At 48.6% G+C, this 22,974-nt stretch overlaps 1 protein-coding gene and 1 long non-coding RNA gene across 2 annotated transcripts in view; both read right to left on the reverse strand.

The window, feature by feature from the left end:
- LOC144951898 (uncharacterized) overlaps positions 1 to 22,974 on the reverse strand; it is a 225,137-nt gene that overhangs the window by 10,684 nt on the left and 191,479 nt on the right. The window lies entirely within an intron of this gene.
- The window catches only part of LOC144931088 (uncharacterized), a 113,611-nt gene that overhangs the window by 3,656 nt on the left and 86,981 nt on the right, over positions 1 to 22,974 (reverse strand). The window contains exon 27 of the mRNA XM_078855025.1: positions 1,496 to 1,671. Within this exon, the coding sequence (XP_078711151.1) occupies positions 1,496 to 1,671 (176 nt within the window). The remainder of the gene's footprint in view (positions 1 to 1,495; positions 1,672 to 22,974) is intronic.

Below are 22,974 nucleotides of genomic sequence, written 5' to 3' on the forward strand. Positions count from 1 at the left end.
TGTGAACTTTAATTAATATTACAGGCAGATATCGCTCAGCCCGACCCGGTAGAATGCTGCTTCGTCATCGCTTTTAGTCCTGGAGAACATTTTGACAAAATAAATTAGGAAGTCTAAATAGTGCTTAAGCTCAGCCAATGAGACCCCACCCCCTGCGATTGAATTATCACAATTCGTGATCACAATTACACTTAAAACTAAATATTTGTTTAGCCAGGTGAGAACTCACAAGACCAGGAAAGAGTCTCAGGCTCCACCTAAAAGAAACCTCACCACAGATTTAGACTGAGGGCACCACAAGGTCATGGAGGTCGTGGAGCTCTTCTCTGAGAATGACTCCGGACTGGGAGCGCAGCAGCTCCTGCAACCTCGTCTCCCACCAATGGCATGTACAGTACGAGTACAGTGCATAATACTGATGTTATTATAATAAATTATAACTTTTATTTATTAAATATTTACTATCTGTATTATTACTTTTTGCTATTACCGATACTCCAATGAAGCCTCATATATTGCTCATACGAAATAAATAACGCTGTTGGGAACACATCCCCATATATACAATGGAATAATGACCCCTTTTAGCGCCGATTCGATTTGCGCTCACTTCTCCAGGAACGCATTTTGAGCGTTAAGTGAGGTCTACCTATATTTAATAAGTTTTCAGGAAATAAAATATTTAAAACATTAAATGAGCATTGATAATTATAAATGATGATACAGTCCACAGAGGGCAATGTAAAAACTGTGATGGCTCATGACACAGCTGGGAGCTGGGATTTGAAAAGTAAATCGACAGCATCTTGACAGCTCATTTTAGATGACACAATAGCAGGATGATAGTTCTTGTACTGTGACACCATAGCTCCCAACTGTTTATGGATTGCTACTTCCTTTAAGTAAAACACAAGTTTGCTTTGAGGACTAATAACAGGAGTTTAAACCCTGTTGTGAAATGTGAACAGCTATTGTGTTGTTGTGTTGTCTTTGTCTGGGCATTGGATGACTTTAAGCCGCAGAAGATGTACTGTCTCAGTAAACATGTGATTTGTAAAAAAAAAAGCAACTTAATTGTTCAATTTTGTAATTCTTGAAATCGTCGCAACTCTCTTTGAACAACTGTCTATCTCATCCTCATATTGACAATGGCATTCTAGTCTCTCTTACACATACAACGCTTGAGCAGCAAGGTGTTGGTTTGCAGAGAATACACTTCTGTCATGAAACAAGCTTTTCATAGCCGTTCAGGAGACCTCAGTTAAATTGTACGAAACAGCAGCGACTCACTCGTACACAATTAAGAGGTGAGTGAGCAGTGAAGGGCCTCATGTCACAGAAGTCACAGCTCAAGCTCACGGCTCGCAGGCCCTGCCCTGATGTAGAGGGATCCAAAATGCTTGCTCATGCACTGCCCTGATGACACCTGGATGATTGTAATGCGTGCCACCCACAAGGGTACCAAGCCGAGCGTGTCTCTCTTGCAGTGCCCCACCTTCCTTGACGTTATCTTCGTTAATCTTGATGTGCTTATCGCGGTCGCTGCGGCAGTGCTCGTGCTGGAAGCCGAGCGCGTGCATGAGCTCGTGCAGAACCGTGCCCTTGGTCACCTTCCCGGGCTCCAGGGACAAGGACTGAGCCCCTTCCTTCTTGCCCAGGAACGACCAGCTCCTGCTCACACAGTACCCGGGGTTTATTGTGAGCAATGAACACGTGGTGACAGCAGAATAAACAATGCACACGGGGCCATCGCAGAACAAGCAGGTGATCCTCACTCGGCACCATCGCCTCAGCGTGCCTGGCAAGGCAATGTTGAATAATCCTTGCCAGGACCTTTCCCCAGCACACTGAGGAGGAAGATGCCTCGACACCACTAGTGCATCCTTCCAATCCTGTGGCACCTATCCTGTGGTCCAGACGGTTGTGATTATATGATTATATTAATCATATAGGGCAGTTTGCAGACCAGCATCAACCTCCCTCAGCAGTTCGTTTGGAGATCATCTCCGATCGGCATTTTTCCTGGTCTCAGGCTCTGGATCGCCTTTCGCCCTTCGTCAACAAATTGCACATTAGCCAGCCAATCACAAGGGGTGCCTGCTTCCTCAAGTATTTGGGGCATGACAGCCCTAACAAAGTGAAGCTCACTTTGCCCCGTGATGTTATCTGGGCCGAGGGGTTTTCCCTCCCCCAAGACTTCACAGAAACGCTCAGCAAACCTGCAAACCTGTTAAAGATGGTGATTGGAGTGGCGGTGCAAGTTACTTTTTAGAATTAAGATCACATGCAATTGAGGCAGATTCCATCCCCTCAGCAATCCACAACCACCACTCATCCTTGCAGTGCTGCACAGTTCTGCGAACGTCTGAGCGAAGGCTGTGGTAAGCCTTCTCATTCTCCCAGATGGTATGTTGTAGACAGTTGGAGTGGGCCTGTCGCTTTCTCTCAGATAGCTGGAAGATCTCCTCTGTCAGTCAGGGTCTCTGGGAGGTCTGGACTGCGTACCAAATCTAGCCATTGCAGCTGCATGAGCCATGATTTCTGAGCTGGGTGATGATGCGAATCTGCATTCAGATAGGCATCAGTGTGCGTTTGCTTTCTGTAAACGCTGTGTGTTATTTTACCATAAAGGCCATGCCCAAGTAAAATATCCAGGAACGGGAGTGTGTTATTCACCTACAGGCTTAGTGCGGCCTGGAAGCATATTATTAAATAAGATACATTACAATTCCTTATAGGGGAAACAAACACTAACTGATTACTAACGTAGCATAATCACAATAAAACACATTCCAACTGATTACTAATCTACAACTCGCATCGTAACAACTGCCTGATTACTAATCTAGTATATAATTACAATAACCCCCCCCCCCCCCCTCAAATCGTTGCACCTGATGAGTTAATGAGTTAATGATGACGTCACCCTGCTGCTGCTCTATATAAGTACGGGAGACAGAGCAGAGCCTCACCATTCTGGCGAATTGCCCGATGAGGGGGAAACTGCCCTGGCTCGCCAGGGGAGACACCAGGAGCATCGAGGTGATCCTTCCAGCCCGTCCGGATCTCAAGTGAGACCTAGCCACCAGCCCCGAGGCCTGCGAGGGCCCTGACCGTGTGGCCAGGGATGACCACGCTGCCAAGAAGCGGGGACTGCTGGAGAATGGAGACGGAAATCGCAACAGACGAAGAGGGGAAACGGCGAGAGTCAAGGACCACGAGGGCCACCCGAGTTGCTGAAGGAGACCGGGATGACCGTGCTGCCCAGCTTATGCTCGCAGCAGATGAAAAGGAAGCAGGGAGAGCGCCAAGAGAAATGAATGCCACCTGCACTGCTGAGGGAGCCAGGGACGACAGAGTCGGCCAGACGGTGACTGCAGGAGACAAGAAGAAGACGTGGCGAAAGCAGAGGGCCACCGACACCACCTGTGCCGCCGGAGGGGACTGGGGCAACCAGACCGACCCGCTGGCAGCAGGGGGATGTGTGGAGGAGGCACGGAGACGGATGGAGGGGAACGTGGCGGAGGCACGGCAGAAGGAGAGGATGGAGGAACTGGATGGGAGGGTGGGAGCTGATGGAGTGGGTGAGGGAGGCCGAGGAGAAAAAGGTATGGCGTCCGGAAGCAGAGAGGCGGGCGCCCCCGAGCGGAGGGTGGGGAACGAAGCCAGGGAGACGCCAGCAACCCTGGGGCAGGGAGAGGCCCGGAGGGAGAACGCGACAGTGGACGCTGGACCGGTGGGAGCTGGGAGGCCCCGGGAACGAGACGGGAAATGGCGAGGCGGGGCAGGGGTGAGTTTGACACCACCTCATGTCAAACGACATAATTGCGTCAGAGTAATGATGACGGACGAGGTAGCAGAAGAAGTGACCATCGACCGAGCAACCTTTGTACGGTCAATAATGATGGGCTTGCTACAAATAGAGCCGACAGACTTGTACTGTTTGATAACTCTGCCGGGAGGGGGGGCGTTTGATGTAAGCTTCAACTCAAGCCCACTGCTACAAAGATTTATGACCCGCTTCGAGGAAAAGGCGGAGGAGAAGCCATTGATATCAATGAAGCTACAACTGTTATCAGAGCTGGACACGAAGGTGGTGACTATTTTCCTATACAATGAAGCCCTACATGACCACGACGTGGAGGTCTGGCTAAGACAGCACTGCTCGGTACTGTCGGGCTGTAAAAAGGTGAGGGACTCAGTGGGGATATGGACAGGGGCAAGACAATGGAGGGTGCGGCTGAAAACAGAGGGAGGGACCTTGAGACACATCCCGAGTGCCCTGAACATAGGAGGCAACCGGGGATATGTTGTGTATGCCGGACAACCTAAACTGTGTAGGAGGTGTGGGGGCAGCGGTCACCTGGCCGCAGTGTGCAAGACAAAAGTCTGCTATAGATGCAAGGCACTGGACCACGAGGTAGAAGAATGCAGTGTTCCGGCACAATGTAACCTCTGTGGTAGCCGAGAACATCTGTACAAGAATTGTCCGGAGTCGTACGCCAACAAGGTTAGGGCGTATAGGGTAGGAGGAGCGAGGGATGAGGAAGGGGGTGGACCAAACTGGACCCGGATAAGGAACTGGTGAGGGAAGGACGTGGGGAGGCGGCTGAGCAGCAGCCACCAGCAACGGACGGAGGAGGAGAAGGGGAGAGGCATGCAAAAAGAGCAGAATCGACATCGAGCGAGCAGGAAGAGGGGCTGGCGGGGGAGGGGAGCGATGGCATGGGCAGCATCTCCGAGACGACCGTGGAAGACTGGGCGGAGGCGGTGGAGGAGGATGAAGGAAAAGGGGAATGACAGCAGGAGGAAGGCGGTAGCGAGACATGGGAGGGACCAATCGGAAGGAAAAGGAGGATACGGAGAGCCCCAAAAAGAGGCGCCCCTTCAGGCAGCACAGAATCCTCGGACTCCTCGCCGGACGCAGAGGCCTCGAGGGAGGGGATGGAGGAAAGGGTGGAGAGCCGGCGCAGGGGGAAACCTTTGAGAACAAGGGGCAAAATGAAATTGCGGGAACTGGCGAATGAAGACGGTTACGGAGGGCGAGCGGAGAAGGCCACTTCGGACTGAGACACATCCCAACATGGAACTTTCCGTGGCGTCCGTAAATGTGAGGAGCTTGAAGGGAAAGGGGAGGAGAGGAGCAATAATACAACTGCTACAGGCTACCAAGTGGGAGGTGGTCTTCCTCCAGGAATGCCACCTACCATACACCCTGGGCCGGGAGGAGCTGTTGGAGAGCTGGGATGGCTACTACTTTTGGTCCGGGAGTAATGAAAATCGATGCACGGGGGTGGTTACCCTCCTAGGCAGGAGGGGTATACAGATAGTCGGGTCCCAAGAGGTGATCCCGGGCCGCCTCCATTATGTGGATGTGTCTTATGGAGAGGCAGACCTGAGACTAATAAATGTGTACGCCCCCACGACGTGCACAGAAAGAGTGGACCTATGGAATAATGTAGCGACCCTACTCATGATGAGACGGCAAGTCATAATGGGGGGTGATTTTAACTGCCCGTTGTGCCTGGCAGACCTATTATCGGTGGCTGGGAGGAGGAGGCTCGACCCTTCCTCTAGGAAGTTGAAGGAGCTGATAGAGGATTTTAAAATGACTGACACCTTCAGAAAGGTACACCCGGTGAGACCGGGATACACGTGGTCGGATAAGGGCGGTAGAAGGCAATCACGAATAGATTTCATCTTTGTGTCTGCCAATGTGAAGGTGGATGGAGCAGACCTGGAACCCTTCCCCTTGTCAGATCACAATTTGGTGAAGGCAAAGCTCGGTATTCCAGGTGGCCTGAAGATGGGGAAGGGAACCTGGAAAATGAATGTGAGCCTGTTGGAAGACAGAAGGGTTGTGGAAGACTTTGTAAGGAAGTACGAAGACTGGACGACCCTGCAGGAATGCTTTGCCACGAGGGTGGAGTGGTGGAGCATGGTGAAGGGCCGGATAAAGGCCCTCTTCCAGACACATAGTAGAAGGAGGAGTGTAAACAGGGAACTGCAGCTGTGGAACGCTAGAATCGAGAAGCACAGGTTACTTGAGCTGGGATTCCCGGTGGGTGAGGATATACGGAGATTGAAGGGAAGGTTATCCTCGGTATTGGAGAAAAGAGTCAAACAAATGGCATACAGGGCAAGGGTCAGGGCAACGGAACAGGGAGAGTAATGTACGAGTCTCTTCTTTAAGAAATGCAAGGCAGGAGACAACACACTTAGGAAATTGGTGAGTCCGGTCAGAGGCAGGCAGGAAACGACAGAGGGTATGATAGAGATAGCGGAGGAGTACTATGGGGAGTTGTATGGGAGGAAGGGAACGAATAAGGGAATAAGGGAGGCACTACTAGGGGAGCTAAGACATGAGGTTAAGAACCCAGAGGTACTGGGAGGGAGGATCCAGATGGAGGAAGTGGAGGAGGCAGTGAGGAGGCAGAATAAGAATAGGACGCCAGGACTGGATGGAATTCCAGCAGAATTCTATATTACATTCTGGGATTTAATGAAAGGGGACATGCTGCAGATGTATAGGGAAATGCTGGAGGGCGGACTGGTGCTAGAAGAAATGTGTGAGGGGCTCATCATACTGATGTATAAGAAGGGGGACCGGAGAGAGTTGGGAAACTGGCATCCAGTTACGCTCCTGAACTCGGACTACAAGATTATGGCAAAAATAGCTGCGACGCGCCTGGGGAAGGTGGTGGAGGGAGTATGTTGTATATGTTGGTTATCAAAATTTGTTATGTTGTATGCGTGCGTGGGTGAAATTATTATGTTGTATATGTGGGTTATGAATATTCAGTGAAAATAATAATCAAATGAAATTTGGCCAAATGTGTAATTATCCGGAAATATGTTAATTTATGTAATTATGCACATTTAATTATGCCAATTCGAGAGGTAATCGTAGTAATTATGCGAGTGGGTGTAATTATGATAATGCAAGTCGTTATGATAACCAGACCCCGCCTCGGTGACGAGGGTGGGTTATCGATCGGAATAAGGCAATTAATCGTATGCAGTTATGCAGGTGTGGTGTAAGTATGCAAGATTAACTTAGATTAACTCGGCCTCGTTGTCTAGGTTCGTCTCATTCTCGCTTTAACATTCCCAGAGTGGGTATTCGTGGTTATATTTTAGGTCCCCGGTTCACCCCGTTATCGCTTTAACATTTACTGAGTATGTATTAGTGTGTTTATTAAGGTCACCAAGTTCAGATCTCAACGCAGAAGCAGATCTTATGCATAAGATTTCAGGAAAGAATCACACAACCACTTCTGTATTAATCAATTTATTACTAATTCAACCTCAACTATGATATAGTATGCGAACTCTCAATCCCAGAACGTCAACACGGCATCAATACAGTATCATCAACGATTGTCTGATTTCACTTTGACAACGGCACATGGATCCCGCATAACGCGATGGTTGTGAGAGAGAGAGTCGTTAAAATATGCAAATACTATGCTAAGAAAAACCTTAACGTTAATGAATGATTATACTCAATATTGTTCACGCAGTACCGCACTCCTTATTGATCATACGCGACTTTTATCACGTTGTTAGCACCTTGGGTCACGGGACAGTTGAATATTCTGTAGAGGATGCGAGTACGTGCGGCGATTATGACTGAAAGATACTTGAAAGATTATACGGCGATAAAAAAAACACAATCAAAACAGTTATCATTCTTAAAGGCACCAATCTCAACAGATACATCGGCAGGTTATCTGACACAGAATGGCTCGGAGTAAGGGCCTGCGACGGTGCTCCTTTCCCGAAGATCGTTATCTTATACCAAGTTTACTAATTGGGGACCAGATCACCTGATAAGGATCTGGTGGGCCACCACTCCCCACGTGAGCGTGGCTCGGCGGAAGGAGGTGCCAAGAATCAATTCGTATTGATGGATCTGTTGGGAATTTATGCGATTAAGAGTACAGCCCACTAAATATTAAAGATAAAAATTACGAATACTCTTATAAACGACGGATGGCCATCACTCGGTCTCGTTGTGATGCCTTCACAGCCACGGATGGCTTATGGGTTCGAGTGTGTTTGAGTGGTAAGAGTTGTCTTGAATAGTCAGTGTTCGGAGTCGGTTCTTTATGTCAAACAGACGCCTGGTGGTCGTGTGGTGAGGGGGCGGTGCGCGTCATACGTTTCAGTCGCTCCCCTGTCACCGTGGTGAACTGGTTCGGATGCCCGTTGATACGCTGTCGCAGTTCGGAACCCGGTCGGTAGGTGGCGCCCACAGCTCGCTCGCAGCGTGCAGTGTTGGGTCGTCGACCAGGGTGAGCACGGAGCCTCGTCGCCAAACCGCGACCCTCACCACTCCGGCGGCAGCAGAGACCTCCGACTCGGCAGAGGTTGACCCACGCAGGCCGAGTTGAGCTGTCAAGCGGGTCTTGCCCGCCTGCAGAGGAGATGGGGAGCCGCTTGAGTCGAGCCCCGAGAGCCGGCTCCGGTGAGCCGATCGAACTCGGCTGAGTCCCAGACGAGCTGAAGAGTCGAGCTGACCCGCTGGTCGCAGCTCGCTCCTGAGTCGACCCTCCCGGTCGAGCTGGTTTCCAATGCTCAGGGTCCTTTCTTTTATGCCGAAAAATCCCTTTGGATTCTGCCCACAAGGCGGGGTTTCTTTCGATTTTTGCTGTGTCAGGATCTGTCCGTAGGTAGGTGTGTCCATGTGTGTGTCCGTACGTCCGTATGTCCTTGTGTGCATCACCCACGGTATATTCCGTTGTCATACTCCCTCCATAAAATCCACGAGCAAACAATCAGATGTTACAAATTGCCTCGAAGTCGTCTCTCTGTCTGGGTGCGATATTATCTCTTGTCTGGCCTTCTTCATGAACCAAAACACAGACGTTACAAATCGTCTCATAGGCGTCTTTGTCCGTGTTGCACGACCTGGAGGGAGGGGCAACACTCCCTCCGACCCTCACCGACGCACAAAGAAATGGTTAAAAAGTTTTAACATTTGTCCCTTACCATTTCACAGTTATGATTCGGTATGTAACCTAAGGTCTGTCGTTTCCCATCGTGGTGCTTGACTCAAGTGGAGGTGTTTCCCCGAGCGTATACACACTCCTATCCCGCGCTGCGGGGATACAAAGACGGCCGGGATCTCCCTTTCTCTCCGACCCTGGGTTTAACATCGCTCTTTTATTATGTATTTTATATTCGACCTGGTGGTGATTCATCCCGCATATGCTTCGGGTCGAGTTGTAGCCTACCCTGTTGTTAAATTCCGACTTTAACGTTACTTTAATAGCAATACAGAATAATTGAGCTTTTTGTCTTAACTAGGCGAACGCGAACTTCTGGTGACCCCCGCAGCCTTGTTGTTCAGCTGAGTCTGCATCCTTGAGAGCTCACTGTGGCCATCCAACCTTCTGCTCTGGGAGTGTTATTCTTAATCAGCTCCCTCCCCTGTGCACACAGCCTTGAGCTGACCCACTTCCTTGGCCTTTTTGGGTTTATCTTTGCTCCCTCAGCTGCAGGAGGACAAGGCGTATTTCTACCTCCTCCCTGTGTGCACGTGTTCCAACTAGCTCGGAATCCCTAAACACACAATCAGTGATGATTCCTGGCTTTCTGTGGTTGTGATTTAGACAAAGGCACCTCTGTTCCCTTCCATTGCCTTTGAGTTGACACTGCCCTATTATTCGCCCATGTGCTGAGGTCATAGAATTTGTTTTGACTTCAGTAATATTAACATTCAGTATTGGATTAGCAAATGGGCAATGGTTCATTGATGTAGCTCGCAGCCTGGTCTCCAATTTGAGCGAGCGCGAGGATCGATAATTTAGCCTACTTTGTTGTTGAATTTCGAATTTTGACGTTACTTTAAAACCATGCAGGATGGTTGGGCTTTTTGCCTTAACTATGTCTGGCTGACTCTCCCACTGTCTCTGCCGCCTGCACGGGTGACATGTGCCCGTTCATCAGGCCTCATCTTTCCTTGAAGCAAGGTTGCAAATTCTGCCATCCTAGCCCTCCTCCAGTTCATTACTTAACAACACCTGGTGTTTTGCAGTTTGCTGCGCTTTGGTGTGTTTTCATTCATTATAATATCAATTTTGGAAGAAGAGGTTAGTATACAACATTCCGCCCTTTTAAAAATGATCAGTGGTCAAATGGCCACGGGTTATTTTTAAAAAAAATATGTATACCCTTCTTCCATCATGAACCATCGATTGTCCTCAAGTTTTGCTGCTATTTCCTTACAACGCGCGCGTACGTGTCACAACTTAACATGGTTATATGTGACAAGAGAGAGGAAAAAAATATATTCTAAAGGAAGGTAACACGATAAGGGAGGGAGAAATTATTCTATTGACTACGTGTTATAGGAGATATCGTTAAAAAGATAGTTTCTACGGTTATTCTTGGGTGGCATCATCAGGCCTTGGCTCTATCCCTGTTCCTGGGCTTGAATGGTCGGTGGCTTGTGCCTGCGATTAGTCTTTTAAGTTCGGTATTCATTTTGGCCACATGGTATGTTAAGGTTAGAATAGCCAGGACTAGTATGATCATCCCTGTTGCCCCTGTGATTCCCATCCCCATCTGTTGATTTCGCTGATATCCAGCCTCTTCGGTCGCCCAAGTAAGATCTGTTATGTTAATCTCTGATTCGCTGAGGGATAATTTCACCATATGGAATTCTTTACTGTTCAACAAGTTCCGAAAATGTTGTATGGCCCAGATGTTTCCAAATATCGCCTTCTCACTCTCGGAGAACTTCATCTCCACTCCCCGGAGGGCTTTGCTGGCATAGGCAATAACTCGTTTCTCTGCTTCCTGTCTCTGGCACAGTACCGAGCTGATACTATGATCTGAGTATGCGGTCTCCAGGTAGTATTCTTTCCCTTTCTCTGGGTATGCTAGGCAGGATGCCTCTGTGATCTGTCGTTTTAATTCTTTTTCTGCGGCTTCCTGTTCCTGTCCCCACTCCCATGGTTCGTCTTTTTGCAGTAGTTTGACTAAGGGACGAACGATTCCTGCGTAGTCGTCCACGAACTGTCGCAGGTAGTTGCAAATCCCTAAGAAGCTCCGAAGGGTCGTGACTGTGGTGGGCGATTTGAGTGCGAGGAGGGCTCCAAGTCTTTTGGTTTGGGGTAACATTCCCTCAGTGCCGACCTGGAGCCCGAGGTAGTCCACCCTTTTGCATGCCCACTGTCCTTTTTGTATTGAAATCTTTGCGCCTGCTTCCTTTAACTGCTCGAGGGTATGCTGGAGGCTCTCGAGGTGTTCTTCCCATGAGGAGTCCTTGACCAGTATATCGTCGACATAGACGATGGTACCTCGCTCTTTTGCGTCGTCCATTGCCTTGTGTAGGAATATGTTAAAGTCCGCAGGTGAATTTGAGTATCCAAATGGACATCGGTTCCAAGTATACTGTATTCCATTGAATGTAAATGCCAACTTGTATTGATCCGCTTCTTTCACGGGCATGGTCCAGAAGCCATTTGATAGATCCATGGTGGTGAGAATTTTTGCGCCTTTTATTTGGTTGAGATTCTGGTCGATCTCTGCCATTGGCCATCGAGATAGGGGAACCGTTTTGTTGAGTTGCCTATAGTCGATGGTGAGTCGCCACTTGCCTGTGGGTTTCAATACAGGCCAAATCGGTGAGTTGTAGGTTGAGTTGCATTCTCGAATTATATTCTTCTTGAGTAGGTTCCCCAAGGTTTCTTGGATTGATTCGTAGGCAGCCAGTGGAATCTTGTATTGTTTCACATATACCGCTGGCGCTCCTTCCAGTGTGGGAATAGATACCACGTGTAGGTCGGTTTTGCCGCAATCATAGGGGTCTTCTGAGAACAGGAAGTGGTATTTGTGGAGCAGTTGACGAAGCTCATTTCGTTGAGTGTCGTTCTCGAGGGCGTCTGCTGCTTCAATTTGTTGTTCGATTTGTTCTTCTATTATGGAGACTCCTTGTCCTGGGTCTGGGTCCAAGGCCTTCGTGGTTTCGGGCGGCTCGGTTGAAAGTTCCTTTTGCGTTACTATCGGTTGAGTTGCCTTGGCTTCATCCGAGGGTAATACGCTCTTGCCCTTGTGTTCTCCTTCATCGGTTTGCAGTTCGTCGGTTTGGCCTCCAGGGGGCGGTAGATACTCCATGAGGGGACGGTCATTTGGTGATACTGACTCTAAGTCGGCTTCCTTTCGGTCTTCTCTCAGTCTGTTAGTCATTAGCTGAGTGATTCGAATTCCTGCTGGGAGCTCGTCTTCGTTCCTGATTGTCGTTGATAGGTCGTTGAGCTCTTGTGTTATCACTTGGATTCCCGTGGAGTCTCTCATAACGTCTTCATCTTCTGAGTCCCTTTGTTGCTCCGGCATTGACTGTGCCCAAATTTGTCGGGATTCAAGGTTCATAATGGGTTTCAGGCGATTCAGTAGTTCTATCCCAATGATCAGCTCTTTTCCGGGGTTCCGTACGACATATAGGGGATGGTTCATGTTGATTTTGTTGAACGTCAACTTCGTCATAACTTTGCCCAATGGTCGCATGTGGGTCCCTTCACATCCTGAGTAGGTAAGTTTACTTGGCATCATCTGTAGTGTTTCATTCTTCCTCTGGAGGGCAGTCTGGAGTTCGTCAAATAATTCTCTGGATATCATGGATATTTCTGCTCCAGTATCACAAAGGCCCTGGCTGGTCAGGGTGTCTTGCAGTATTACTTCCACGTGGACTCGTCCGAATGGTCCTACGGGAATCAATTCCCCCAGATGGTACCCTTTTCCCTCTGGTACCACTTCGGTGATTGCTTCGGGGCTTCTTGTCTTCCCTACGTTCACTTGGGCTACCTTTGCGCTGGGTGTGTCCTCCTCCTGTGTGGGTATAGTTGGTATTCTTCCCTTCGCTATTTGCATGGGAGTCTTCATACTCCCTAGGAGCTCTTTTTCCATCCTAATGTGGTGAGCATATCGATTCCTGTTAGCTAACGGTGGTCTATGCTCTATTGCTAGTGGAGGCGGCAGTGGGGGACGATATGGTGACTGGTTTGGTGGGCGTCGGCCTCCGCGGGGTAGGTATGGCCCGTCACTCGCTTTTCCTCCTCCATAATTCCAGCCTCCACCCTCTTCTGCATTCCATGGTGGTGGCGGCTGTGGGTGCCAGGTTCCTCTGGCCTCGTTCCTCCCCCCACGTGGAACGTTATTCAGCGTGTTGTGGACGGGTGTTGATTCTATTGGGTTAGGCGCCCTTTCCTGGGGGAATTCATGTCCACCCCGTGTGGCTGTAATATTATTTCTTGGAGATTCGCTTCCCTCCAGATCGAGGCATTCTTTATCTCTGGTGACGATGTGGGTTTTGGCTATGCTAGTGGTTTTCCGTCCGTTCACCCAGGCCGTGTGGGCCTTGCTTTCAATCTGGCGTAGGGAGGCAGTCTCGGGGTCCAACATCATTCCTACTATTCTCACTATTTCAGGTCTCAATGATTGGAAGAACATCACTTTTAAGACTGTCTTATCTCCCTGGGCATTGTCCACATCCCCTGCGTAATATGCTTTCTTAAGGCGTAGGAGATAATCTCGTGGGTCTTCGTCTACACGCTGGGTCATCAACTTTGCCGCGTTCAATCCTTCGGATAGTGTGGAGTATTCCCCAAATCTCTTAACTACTGCTCGGCTCAATTGTTTAAAGTCACTCTTCACCCTATTTGGCAGGGAGGCTACCCATGGTCTGGCGGGTTCATGTAGGCTCCTTGATAATAAACATGCCTTTTCTGCTGATTTACCCAGACCCCGGATCTTAGCCTCCTGTTCTACTGTAGCTATGTGAGTGTGTATATCCCTGTTCTTGTTATGTGGATCGAAATAGGGAATTCTCACGAGTGCTTTGTCCATTAGTTTTAGTGTCTTACTGTTAAAAGTGTGTTGTTCGTCATCAGTGGTGTCGGTTCCTGAGGAGTGCTCACTTGAGCTACCCTTGTCTCTACTATCACTGTTGTCATGTTTCCCGTGTCTGTGTCGTGATCTCCCTCTGTCCGAGGATTCGTATCTGTCCCGTTGCTTGTGTCTCTTGTTTTCCTTACGTGGGTCTTGTGATTCGTGCTTGTGGGTTGGTGTGCGTGATCTCCTTGAGCGGTGTCTATGTGGTGAGTGTCTTTGTCCTTGACCTTCATGCTGCCTACTACGTGTGTGGTGCCTGTTAGGTGAGGTGTTGTATTTATGTTTGTCTCGTGCTTCATGGTTATCGGGATTCCTGTCTCTGTCATCTGTGGTGCGGGTGGTTTTGCGTGGGTGATTTTTACGGGTCATGCGTCCCTCTGGTGAGCTCTCTCTGTTACCCATGTCGTGTTGATAATGTTTACGTGAGGTGCGTCTCTCTGGTGAGCTGTGTCTGTCATCTGCATCATGTCGGTCATGTTTGCGTGAGGTGTGTTCCTCTGGTGAGCTCTCTCTGTTACCCGTGTCGTGTTGGTCATCGTCAGAGGAGTAAGTGTCAGATGAGCCGTCACCATCACGGTGGCTCTGCTTAACATAACTTTTGTAGTGCCTTTTGCACCTGTAACGTGGGTCAACTTGGCTCGGTGATTTCTGCTTATCCCATGGCTCATGCTTGTGTGATGTGCGTCTCTCTGGTGAGCTCCTGTTACCCGTGTCGTGTTGGTCGTGTTTGTGCGAGGTGCGTTTCTCTGGTGAGCTGTCTCTGTCATCTGCATCATGTCGGTCATACTTGCGTAGCGTGCGTCTGCCTGGTGTGCTGTTTATGTCATGTTTCCCGTCTTGCACCAGCTCAGCCCTTTTCCGCCCTATCATTACAGTGTATCCTGATGACTTAGGGTTACTTATTTGTCTCTCTCTAACGTTGGGGTGGTCGGCCTCATGTTTTCCCGTTTGTATTATTATTTCCTCTTCTCTCTCCTCGATTTGCGAGGGTGTTACTTTATCAAAATTGCTTTGCACAGTAGCCATACTCATTGTGGGATCTGGCCCTGGGCTACGTCCACGTGGCTCGGAGTGTGGTAAATTGTTACTCCCGTATGTGTTCTGTGTATCAACGTCTGGGTGTTTCACTGGTGCATTTAGTGCGGATTCTTTCTCTCTCACGAGGGCGTGCAGACGCTCTACCTGCTCCATTAAGGACAGTTTCTCTTGTCTTTCCCTTTCAAATTTTTCCTCATTCCATAATCTTTCTCTGTCTGTCTGTGCGAGGAGATACGAGTCTACCCTCGCTATTTCTGCAATTTTTACGTCACGTTTGGCTTTGCCACATTTCATCACGTCCTTAAGTAGTTTCCTTCTATGGGCCTTAACATCTTCTGTATGGCTCCCCTCCCATATATCTCTCTGCTCCGTCTGCTGGCTAGCAGTCCGTCCAGTACGTTTTAACACAAATTCCCGATATTGTTTTTCCATAGATTCCATCTCCTCCTCAGAGGTCTACTCTGTATCAGTGTTATGCGTTGGTGTGTCAACCTCAGAATGTTGTGGATCCTGTGCCATCTCTATTACGTAGTGTGGTTAATAGACTTAAGAGTGTATCTTAATTCTAACATCTCATGTGCGGCGTGAGTTACTCTAGAATTCCCCTTCAGAGCACATATAAACAATTGTATCACAGGATGCGTCAGTTCAACTCGAGCAAATAATCTCAGCCCAGCTGTCTTTGTTATACTCTGCTACTCTGGTATTTCCCTTCAGAGCGCGTTTTGTTTGTATACCCCCGTTTACAATCACAAGGCAACGTTAGTTCACAACACTTTGATTAACACAACAGTGATTCGTTCCTGAATTCATGCACAAACTGTCTGTGAGAGATCCCGGACGAGCCCCCATTATGTTGTATATGTTGGTTATCGAAATTTGTTATGTTGTATGCGTGCGTGGGTGAAATTATTATGTTGTATATGTAGGTTATGAATATTCAGTGAAAATAATAATCAAATGAAATTTGGCCAAATGTGTAATTATCCGGAAATATGTTAATTTATGTAATTATGCACATTTAATTATGCCAATTCGAGAGGTAATCGTAGTAATTATGCGAGTGGGTGTAATTATGATAATGCAAGTCGTTATGATAACCAGACCCCGCCTCGGTGACGAGGGTGGGTTATCGATCGGAATAAGGCAATTAATCGTATGCAGTTATGCAGGTGTGGTGTAAGTATGCAAGATTAACTTAGATTAACTCGGCATCGTTGTCTAGGTTCGTCTCATTCTCGCTTTAACATTCCCAGAGTGGGTATTCGTGGTTATATTTTAGGTCCCCGGTTCACCCCGTTATCGCTTTAACATTTACTGAGTATGTATTAGTGTGTTTATTAAGGTCACCAAGTTCAGATCTCAACGCAGAAGCAGATCTTATGCATAGATTTCAGGAAAGAATCACACAACCACTTCTGTATTAATCAATTTATTACTAATTCAACCTCAACTATGATATAGTATGCGAACTCTCAATCCCGGAACGTCAACACGGCATCAATACAGTATCATCAACGATTGTCTGATTTCACTTTGACAACGGCACATGGATCCCGCATAACGCGATGGTTGTTAGTGAGAGAGAGAGTCGTTAAAATAGGCAAATACTATGCTAAGAAAAACCTTAACGTTAATGAATGATTATACTCAATATTGTGCACGCAGTACCGCACTCCTTATTGATCATACGCGACCCTTATCACGTTGTTAGCACCTTGGGTCACGGGACAGTTGAATATTCTGTAGAGGATGCGAGTACGTGCGGCGATTATGACTGAAAGATACTTGAAAGATTATACGGCGATAAAAAAAACACAATCAAAACAGTTATTATTCTTAAAGGCACCAATCTCAACAGATACATCGGCAGGTTATCTGACACAGAATGGCTCGGAGTAAGGGCCTGCGACGGTGCTCCTTTCCCGAAGATCGTTATCTTATACCAAGTTTACTAATTGGGGACCAGATCACCTGATAAGGATCTGGTGGGCCACCACTCCCCACGTGAGCGTGGCTCGGCGGAAAGAGGTGCCAAGAATCAATTCGTATTGATGGATCTGTTGGGAATTTATGCGATTAAGAGTACAGCCCACTAAATATTAAAGATAAAAATTACGAATACTCTTATAAACGACGGATGGCCATCACTCGGTCTCGTTGTGATGCCTTCACAGCCACGGATGGCTTATGGGTTCGAGTGTGTTTGAGTGGTAAGAGTTGTCTTGAATAGTCAGTGTTCGGAGTCGGTTCTTTATGTCAAACAGACGCCTGGTGGTCGTGTGGTGAGGGGGCGGTGCGCGTCATACGTATCAGTCGCTCCCCTGTCACCGTGGTGAACTGGTTCGGATGCCCGTTGATACGCTGTCGCAGTTCGGAACCCGGTCGGTAGGTGGCGCCCACAGCTCGCTCGCAGCGTGCAGTGTTGGGTCGTCGACCAGGGTGAGCACGGAGCCTCGTCGCCAAACCGCGACCCTCACCACTCCGGCGGCAGCAGAGACCTCCGACTCGGCAGAGGTTGACCCACGCAGGCCGAGTTGAGCTGTCAAGCGGGTCTTGCCCGCCTGCAGAGGAGATGGGGAGCCGCTTGAGTCGAGCCCCGAGAGCCGGCTCCGGTGAGCCGATCGAACTCGGCTGAGTCCCAGACGAGCTGAAGAGTCGAGCCGACCCGCTGGTCGCAGCTCGCTCCTGAGTCGACCCTCCCGGTCGAGCTGGTTTCCAATGCTCAGGGTCCTTTCTTTTATGCCGAAAAATCCCTTTGGATCCTGCCCACAAGGCGGGGTTTCTTTCGATTTTTGCTGTGTCAGGATCTGTCCGTAGGTCGGTGTGTCCATGTGTGTGTCCGTACGTCCGTATGTCCTTGTGTGCATCACCCACGGTATATTCCGTTGTCATACTCCCTCCATAAAATCCACGAGCAAACAATCAGATGTTACAAATTGCCTCGAAGTCGTCTCTCTGTCTGGGTGCGATATTATCTCTTGTCTGGCCTTCTTCATGAACCAAAACACAGACGTTACAAATCGTCTCATAGGCGTCTTTGTCCGTGTTGCACGACCTGGAGGGAGGGGCAACACTCCCTCCGACCCTCACCGACGCACAAAGAAATGGTTAAAAAGTTTTAACATTTGTCCCTTACCATTTCACAGTTATGATTCGGTATGTAACCTAAGGTCTGTCGTTTCCCATCGTGGTGCTTGACTCAAGTGGAGGTGTTTCCCCGAGCGTATACACACTCCTATCCCGCGCTGCGGGGATACAAAGACGGCCGGGATCTCCCTTTCTCTCCGACCCTGGGTTTAACATCGCTCTTTTATTATGTATTTTATATTCGACCTGGTGGTGATTCATCCCGCATATGCTTCGGGTCGAGTTGTAGCCTACCCTGTTGTTAAATTCCGACTTTAACGTTACTTTAATAGCAATACAGAATAATTGAGCTTTTTGTCTTAACTAGGCGAACGCGAACTTCTGGTGACCCCCGCAGCCTTGTTGTTCAGCTGAGTCTGCATCCTTGAGAGCTCACTGTGGCCATCCAACCTTCTGCTCTGGGAGTGTTATTCTTAATCAGCTCCCTCCCCTGTGCACACAGCCTTGAGCTGACCCACTTCCTTGGCCTTTTTGGGTTTATCTTTGCTCCCTCAGCTGCAGGAGGACAAGGCGTATTTCTACCTCCTCCCTGTGTGCACGTGTTCCAACTAGCTCGGAATCCCTAAACACACAATCAGTGATGATTCCTGGCTTTCTGTGGTTGTGATTTAGACAAAGGCGCCTCTGTTCCCTTCCATTGCCTTTGAGTTGACACTGCCCTATTATTCGCCCATGTGCTGAGGTCATAGAATTTGTTTTGACTTCAGTAATATTAACATTCAGTATTGGATTAGCAAATGGGCAATGGTTCATTGATGTAGCTCGCAGCCTGGTCTCCAATTTGAGCGAGCGCGAGGATCGATAATTTAGCCTACTCTGTTGTTGAATTTCGAATTTTGACGTTACTTTAAAACCATGCAGGATGGTTGGGCTTTTTGCCTTAACTATGTCTGGCTGACTCTCCCACTGTCTCTGCCGCCTGCACGGGTGACATGTGCCCGTTCATCAGGCCTTATCTTTCCTTGAAGCAAGGTTGCAAATTCTGCCATCCTAGCCCTCCTCCAGTTCATTACTTAACAACACCTGGTGTTTTGCAGTTTGCTGCGCTTTGGTGTGTTTTCATTCATTATAATATCAATTTTGGAAGAAGGGGTTAGTATACAACAAGTAGTCGAACCCGACCAGACGTGTGCGGTGCCAGGAAGAAGGATTTCGGACTCCCTGATTTTATTAAGGGAGGCAATAGAGGTAGAAGGAGAGAGGGGATGCCCCCTAGGGCTTCTTAGCCTGGATCTTGAGAAGGCTTTCGACCGCCTCTCGCACGAGTATATGTTCGCAGTGTTGGAAAAAATAGGAGTGAGGGGACCCTTGGTCGATTGGGTGAGGCGTCTTTACCAAGGGCTCAAGACCAGACTACTGATAAATGGGGAGCTCTCGGGGACAATTCCAGTAGAGTCAGGGGTGAGACAGGGGTGCCCGATGTCTGCGGTTCTATTTGTAATGTGTATGGAACCCCTTGCACAGGCAATGGGAAACAATGAGGAGATTAAGGGAGTGACCATCCCCGGGAATAAGGAACAGGGGAAGGTGGCGCTATATATGGATGACGTAGACGTGCTCTGTAGGGACGTGGCATCAGTGTGGGGGGCCATGAAGGAGACAAACCGCTTCGGCCTGGCCTCCGGCTTGAAGGTGAACGCGAGGAAGAGCGAATTGATGGCCTTCGGCGACCCGAGACTATTTGAGGGCCGGCCGCCTGAGTTGGGGATAAAGACGGAGGAAGTCAAGGTCTTGGGAGTGTCCTTTTGCCGAGAGAGGTCGGCGGAACGAAACTGGGACGGGAGGATAAAGCAGGTAAAGGGACAGTTAGGCAAATGGGCCGGGAGACGGCTCACGATGGAAGGGAGGATTCTGGTAGTGAGGGTGGTGGTTTTACCAACACTCAACTACCTCGCATATGTGTACCCGCCAGGTAGGAGGGAGGCAAGAATCCTGGAATCGCTGTTGTTTCAATTCATTTGGGGAGGCGGGATGGATAGAGTGAAGAGGGTGGTGATGTGTAAACGCGTCGAGAACGGGGGGAAGGGTGCCCCAAATATTGCACGTGTGCTGTCCTCATTTTTTGTGTGCAACACTTTGAGGTTATTCTTTTCCGAAGAGCCCCGGGGGAAGGCCGCTTGTTATTTAAGGTATCGCCTGATGTGGCTCCTGAGGGGGCTTGGGATGACCCAATTACCGGCGGGCACGCCCTTGGCATGGCCACAAGGATGGCTGAATGCGGCGGTGGGTGACTACATAAAAGAGTACAATTTGAGTCAGAGAGGGGGACCGTGGAACTCCAAGGAGGTATTGGCCAAAGTAAACGAAGGGGAGGCCTGCGAGGGGGTGATGGGCGCGAAGAGGACTATGTACCGTCAAGTGTGGAGGAACACTTCATCAACGGCGCTCACAAAAGAACAGAGATCTGTTCTGGTTGGCGGTGTGGGATAGATTGGAGACGAGGGGCTTCATGTTTTCTCGCCGAATGGCACGTTCGCCCAAATGCCCGAGGGGCTGCAACACAGATGAGGACGCGGTGCACGTCATGGTAAGGTGTCCCTTCGCACAGGAGGTGTGGAGACTGAGCAGTCCGCTGTTGTCCTGGTTTTACCCGTCGCAGGTGATAAGTCGGGACATTATGTGGGGAGTCTTAAGGGAGGTGCGGGGAGATGACAGAGATCGAACATGGGCCATAATAGGTGCGACAAAGGAGGCCTTGTGGGGAGCTCGCAGAAAAGAGTTGGATGGGTCCCCTATATCACCGTTGGAGGTGTGCTACTGGGCGAGGAGGTTGCTAGAAAGGGTGATGGAAGTAGACCGGGTTAGGCTGGGATACAAGGCCGCAGGTGTGAAGTGGAAGTGGCCCCTACCCGGGGTGGGGTAGCGAGGGGACCGGCGGGTATAGGGAAGGGATAGTGAAGGATGGCCACGCACATTTTAGCCGGCCTGCTAAGTCGTGTGGGCGAGGAATGTACGTGTTCGATCGGGGGAAGGCGATGTGATGGAGCAGCGCATGGGTGAATGGTGGTGATGAATGTGAATAAGGGGAACGGGGCGGTGTGCGTTATGGCGGCGAGCTTTTTTTGTTGCATTGTATGTGGGTGGAGTCCGCGGATGTGACGGAGACTCGAAGGGGCCAACCGGGGCGCCCGGGAAGGAGAGGTTTTCAGTACTCTCTTTGGTTTTCCTTGTACCCGCTGAGAAGTTAATAAAACCTTTAAATCGCAATCACCAGGGAAACGTCGTACTCAAATTGTAAATGTTGTGGTTTCACGCTTTTACACACCGGTGGGCTAAAGCAGTGAACTATTTGTCTTTTGTCAACATGACCCTTTTTTACTGATTGGCCGTGTCGGGTGGTGGAGGGTTATGACACATTTATAAATAACGCGATCTAAACCCAAAAACGTTGATTTGGAAGAGAGTGTTGATGATTACTAATCTACAACTCGCATCGTAACAACTGCCTGATTACTAATCTAGTATATAATTACAATAACCCCCCCCCCCTCAAATCGTTGCACCTGATGAGTTAATGAGTTAATGATGACGTCACCCTGCTGCTGCTCTATATAAGAACGGGAGACAGAGCAGAGCCTCACCATTCTGGTGAATTGCCTGATGATGCTGGATGCAATTACCAGGGAAACGTCGTACTCAAATTGTAAATGTTGTGGTTTCACGCTTTTACACACCGGTGGGCTAAAGCAGTGAACTATTTGTCTTTTGTCAACGTGACACTTTTTTACTGATTGGCCGTGTCGGGTGGTGGAGGGTTACGACACATTTATAAATAACGCGATCTAAACCCAAAAACGTTGATTTGGAAGAGAGTGTTGATGATTACAATCCCATCGGCTGCACATAAATCTAGAAGCTTCCTGTTATTATGAAGCTGATCTGGCCCATGCCATCCAATCACTCCAGCACATCATGACTCACTCAGGCATGAAAGTCACCCAATAGAATAACTCTATCTTAAGGGGAAAAATGTAGTCGTACATCTGACAGGAGGTTATAGAAGACATCGGGACTCACCGACTTTGTCGACACAAAGACAAAGATGCCCCGTATAGCCTTAACATATTCTTTGGACAAGTGCTGTTCGTGAGCACCTATGAAGGCCACCACGGCAGAGGGGGTGGGTGGCCAGCACCACACTAGTAGCAATGTTTACACACCGCACCAGGTACTCATTTGAGGCTGAGTCGACCTAGCGGAGTCCCAGGACCAATTCAGATAATTGTCACTGCTGTTGGCCATGAGTGGGAATCGAACCCGAGTCGCCAGGTTCTTAGTGCTGTGTGCTAATCACTACGCTGCTGCTCCCCACACACAACAACCGCCATTCGCCACTAAGTGGCGGTGATGTCACCACGGTGCTTGTGCCAGGCTATGTGCACTTGAAGGCCACACAAAACTCCGCACACATATACATAAACACACTGTCATGCACAAAACAGACAGATACAAATATACACATACAATCTATTCTAAACATTTAACACTAAATATGAAAGAAAAACCACATCCCCCATGCCAAGCTAGGTGTACACAGACTTCTACACATATAAACATTACACACTAACTTACATATTATAACTTATTTTAACTAACACCTAAGCATGACCATCACCTCAAACATTTAATTTAGAAGTAAATAAAAAAACAAGACATTTTTGTATTTGTTTAAAATGTATTAAATTCATATTCTTTGGTTCTTTCGGTAAAGTCACGTAGATAGAAAATAAAATTACAATTAAAAGTATTTTTTTAAATAAAATTAAAAATCAAAGCAAAAAACCCACGACGTTTCGATCACAACACAAGCGGTCTTCATCAGGCGGAGAGAAATGTGTTGCAATCGAAACGTCGTGGGTTTTTTGCTTTGATTTTAAATGTTATTAC

Source organism: Lampetra fluviatilis, chromosome 3 (genome assembly GCF_964198595.1).
Source record: "Lampetra fluviatilis chromosome 3, kcLamFluv1.1, whole genome shotgun sequence".
Lineage (NCBI taxonomy): Eukaryota > Metazoa > Chordata > Hyperoartia > Petromyzontiformes > Petromyzontidae > Lampetra > Lampetra fluviatilis.